At 60.3% G+C, this 4,236-nt stretch overlaps 2 protein-coding genes across 2 annotated transcripts in view; one reads left to right on the top strand and one right to left on the bottom strand.

The window, feature by feature from the left end:
- Positions 1 to 3,208, bottom strand: part of CHLNCDRAFT_52244 (hypothetical protein) — a gene marked incomplete at both ends in the record, with an annotated part of 4,272 nt that extends 1,064 nt beyond the window's left edge. The window contains 3 exons of the mRNA XM_005847487.1: positions 346 to 1,899; positions 2,108 to 2,897; positions 3,102 to 3,208. Coding sequence (XP_005847549.1) covers positions 346 to 1,899; positions 2,108 to 2,897; positions 3,102 to 3,208 — 2,451 coding nt within the window. The remainder of the gene's footprint in view (positions 1 to 345; positions 1,900 to 2,107; positions 2,898 to 3,101) is intronic.
- A 563-nt stretch (positions 3,209 to 3,771) lies between these two features.
- CHLNCDRAFT_52243 (hypothetical protein) overlaps positions 3,772 to 4,236 on the top strand; it is a gene marked incomplete at both ends in the record, with an annotated part of 1,978 nt that continues 1,513 nt past the window's right edge. The window contains one exon of the mRNA XM_005847657.1: positions 3,772 to 4,232. Within this exon, the coding sequence (XP_005847719.1) occupies positions 3,772 to 4,232 (461 nt within the window). The remainder of the gene's footprint in view (positions 4,233 to 4,236) is intronic.

Below are 4,236 nucleotides of genomic sequence, written 5' to 3'. Positions count from 1 at the left end.
GTGTATCATGCGCACTGCGCTGTCGTGCCGGTGAATGTGCATGGCCTTCATTTGAGGGTGGGTGCATCGTAGCAGAACATGCCCTCCAGAGTCGGGTTCACCACACAGTGGGCACCGGCTGTTCGTGGCAATGGGTTGCCCATGCTTGCCTGGGGGGTAGGGCGCTCCCCGTTGGAAGGCTTCCTTTTTCGTCCAGAATTGGCCTGTTCTATGCTTCAAGAGTGTGCGGCGGGCTCCAGCCACCACTCGTGCAGTGCGCCAGAAGGCATTGCTTTCCTTTCCTAGTGCCCGATCGTCTTCTTGCCCATCGTACATCTGTTGGGCGGCCGCCGCATAGATGCCCACCTTGCTGGTGCCGGTTTTGGTGCTGGCATGTACGGCCTTACGGAGAGCACTGGTGAGATTGGACACTGCCCTGAGACTGGCCGGCCCCTCTGCCCCTTCTGGCGGGGGCTCAAAGAAGGCCGGCTGCCACTGGCCGCCAAAGGGCTTGTGGGCTGGCATAACGAAATCGTGGGTTTCATCTGCCCCAGCCGCAGCTTTCGCGGCAGCGTCCGCCTCTTCGTTGCCTGTCACTCCACTGTGGGCTTTCACCTTCAGGATGCGTGTGCGCACCCCATCATTTGCTCGCTCAACGAGTATCTGTGCCGTATTGAGCAGTAGCTCTTTGTGCAAGTGGCCCTCCAATGTGTGGGGTTTGTGCACTGCTCGATGTAGAAGGTGGATAGCAGCCTGGCTGTCGGTGAATATCACGCCTTCGTCAGTACGTGGTAGCCGTTGTGCCACCGTGCAGAAGATGGCGGCCAGCTCTGCCCTGGTAATGGTGTTGTCGGGACCGTCCCCGTTAGTGTTGATCTTGTAGGCCCCCAAGGTCGAGTGCCATACAGCGGCTCCCACGAGGGCTGCCTCTTCTGTCGCTTGCACACTACCGTCTGTGAAAAACGCAAGCCGCCACTCGTATCGTGGCCGGTGTTGTTGGCTGCCGTACAGTTGTTGCAGTTGCGCAACAGGCGGCAGGGTGGATGCCTGTCCATCGGGGGGCCAGCGCCATAGGCTACTAGTGTCGCTGGCTGCAGTTGCGTGCTTGCGGGGTCGGCGATACTGCTCGGTCAGTTCTTTGCGTGCCTGCTCGTATCGCTCAGCACGTTGTATCACAGCAGCATTATAGGCCTGCTCATTGTAGCGTGGCGGGCCCTGGCCATCAGTTTGTTGCCATGGCCAAGGGAGACCAAATGACACCGGCAGCTGTATCCGACGATGTAGGTCGGCCCACAGTTCACCAAAGTCCCGCCGGAGGATGCGCTCGCGCCCAATATTGTTGCCGATGGCGACTAGGCGGTGTCCTGTGCATTGCCGGGACCCAAACCGCGGGGGGGCGCCTGTCCAGTCGTTGGCTGCAAGCAGTGGCGCCACTGACGGGGGGAAGCATGCCAAGTCGACCACCTCCGGGTAGGCGAGCCATCGAGCGTGGGGCGCGGCGTCCACGGCAGTGAGTGCAGCATTGTCGGGCAGAAGCATGACCGTCAAGACAGGGGTATGGCGGTCCGCCTCTCGGGCGCTGGCCAATGCCCAACGCACCGCTCGTTCCAGTTCTTCAGGCTGCTCTGGGGGGTGTGCAAAGCATGCCCCCACCCATCGGTGGGAGTAGGCATCCATGCCGGCTCCGAACAGCTGGTCCCTGGGGTGCGTGCTGAGGTAGCTGGGCATGTTCCGATGTACGTCTAGGGGGGAGGCAAAAAGTTCTGTATCTGCCCCAGTGGCAGCTTGCACTGCCGCTACGAGTTCGTTGTGGGTGCCACCATACGTTCGTTGCATCTGGTCCTCCTTCATCGTTCTAGTGTGTGCGCTCCGACGGAGCAGTTCCGACCAGTTCCTCTTCGAACGTGCCCGCCTGTAGCTCTTGAAACACATGTGCCCTGCCCGCCCGGGCGGCGGTGAACCTGTCGCGCAGGTGTGCCAACCGCTCGCACGTCATGGTGCCCAACCATCTGCCAGTCCGGTCATGGATGTGTGCCAAGGAGCGGGTCGCGTGGGGGGCGGGATGCTCAATGCGGACGAAAGGGGCATCGGTTCCCACTGGCGCCTCGACATCCAATTCAGGGTGTACCGGCATCGTGTCCAGGGTGATGTTGCTGAGGGCGTCTGGGCGAGTTAACTGCCAGGCGGGTCGTGGGGGCGCTACGAGCCCTTGCTGTGCTAGCCTCTCCTCGGTGCTGACATCCGGAGGTGGCCACGCAGCTGCCATTGTTGCGGCAGCAACAGCTGCCCGTTCTTTCTCCCGTAGGTAGTTGGCGATCAGCTCTGCCCCCACCGTCGGGAATAATTTCTCAAATGTCGATTTCGGTTCCCACGTGGGTTCCCAAGTGACTAGCACCCCGGCGCCCCCCATAAATGGTTCCCCAAGCGCGTCGTGCTCCGCCACCGCAACGGGCTTGTATGTTTTGAGGCGGTACATATCCAGGTGAGTTTTACGTACTATTGAGTCCTCCCATTCGACCAACCACTCCTCCTGACTTTCGCGTTTCGCTTTCTTGGCGGACACTTGCCCCGTCCGGAGGCATTCAGAGGTAATGCGGCGCGGCACTTCGCTGGGGTTATAGAGCGGGTAGATGACATCGGGGTGCTTGCAGCCCATGTCCAGCCAGTGGTGGACAACTGCAGGGCCCTCTGACCAGGACGGCGGGGGGCATGTCGCCAGGGCTGCCCTCGCAGAGGCAGACTTGGCCGCTCGGTATTTGCGTTGCATCCTCTCGAGGAAGGTTTTGGTGTCGGCCTCTTGCTCGCCCTCCCGCAGTGCCCAGTTCGGGTTGAGTGGGTGCAGTACTCGCCGCCGCCGCCCTCGATGGCCGAATGCGGCAGGCGCCTGTGTGGTGCCCTGCTCCTGCGTTAGCTGCCCCCTTTGGTCAGGTTGGGTTGGTGGCTGCTCGCCGTGGCCCGCAGCTTCAGTTGTGTCGGTTTGTGTGTGGGTGTTTGTGTGTGTGGGGGGGTCAACCGAATCATATGGCTTCCGTCTGGATGTGCAATGCAACAGCCTGCGCCTTCCAATACAAGTCATGTGAAGCCCATCACTTACCACTCTCTGTGACAGCAGAACAGTTCACCTGCCATCCCAATTCCCAATTCCCAACCCACAAATTTTACTTTTTCGAACGATCGAATCAATCAAAGCGCGCCCGCGGATATTCAAACAGCCTGCAGATATTTTCATATCAGCAGACTGACTTTTCACCCACCTGTCACAGATTTTCCCTCGCCCGTTCGTTTTTTTGCCGACAGCTGGTTAGCAGCCAGACTATATAAGGAGCCTCGATGCCCTGACAAGATCATCTTTTCTCTCCCTTTGTGCTGGAGTGCCCCTGTGTAATAACAGGCGCCCGCCGCCCCAGCCCCGCCCGAAGGAGAAGGATCCTGCCGCTGCGACCAGCGCTCGGCAGTCACCCCAGCGCTCTCACGAGGCTCCCCGCTCTCACACAAAGACAAAACAGGCCGGCCGGAACCTTCTGGACCCGCGCCACCTTTTTGCTGGCGCCGAATCGGGGAAAGTGCGTGGTTGCTGTGCCCTGCACGACCCCAAAGTAACCGTGTGAAGCGATCAGGACGCCCTCCGAGCTCTTCCGAGACAGCGCCGCCACCACATGCCTACCACCGCACCCTCAGCAGAAGCGCGGGCGCCCTGCCAACCCACGTAACCCTGTGTTACAGTCACCCCGCTATGATAGGCCGCGTGAGCAGACCTTGGGCAGGGGGCACACGTGATCAAGGGGCATCAAGATGCAGGTGGCTGTCTCAAAGTTCTCCGGTTCTGCAAAGGAGAATCCAGAGACCTTCATCCGCACGGTTGAGAGCGCGAAGGGCCTCTACAGCTGGAGCGACGCCCAGGCCATGGCGTTCGCCGGCCTCCATCTGAAAGGGAAGGCGCTGGACTGGTACAACATTCAGGAGCCCATGACTTGGCTCCGCTTCAAGAAAGCTTTGATTGGACGTTTTGGACTGGAGCCCAGCAGGATGCTGGCAGCCCTGACCAAGCGGATGCAGGGAGAGAAGGAGAGTGTGCGTGACTACGCCGACGCGCTGTGCACCCTCGTGCGGCACTCCCAGGACCCCAATCTACAGTCCACCTTGCGGCACTTCTTCATGAGTGGTCTGAGAGAGGACGTGCAGAGCTTTGTGAAGACTCGCCGTCCTGAGACCTTTGAAGCAGCAGTGGCCGAAGGGGAGTATTTTGAGGACACGTTC

The sequence above is a fragment of the Chlorella variabilis genome (genome assembly GCF_000147415.1).
Source record: "Chlorella variabilis unplaced genomic scaffold CHLNCscaffold_10, whole genome shotgun sequence".
Classification (NCBI taxonomy): Eukaryota; Viridiplantae; Chlorophyta; class Trebouxiophyceae; order Chlorellales; family Chlorellaceae; genus Chlorella; species Chlorella variabilis.
This window is presented reverse-complemented; position numbering and strand designations above follow the sequence as displayed.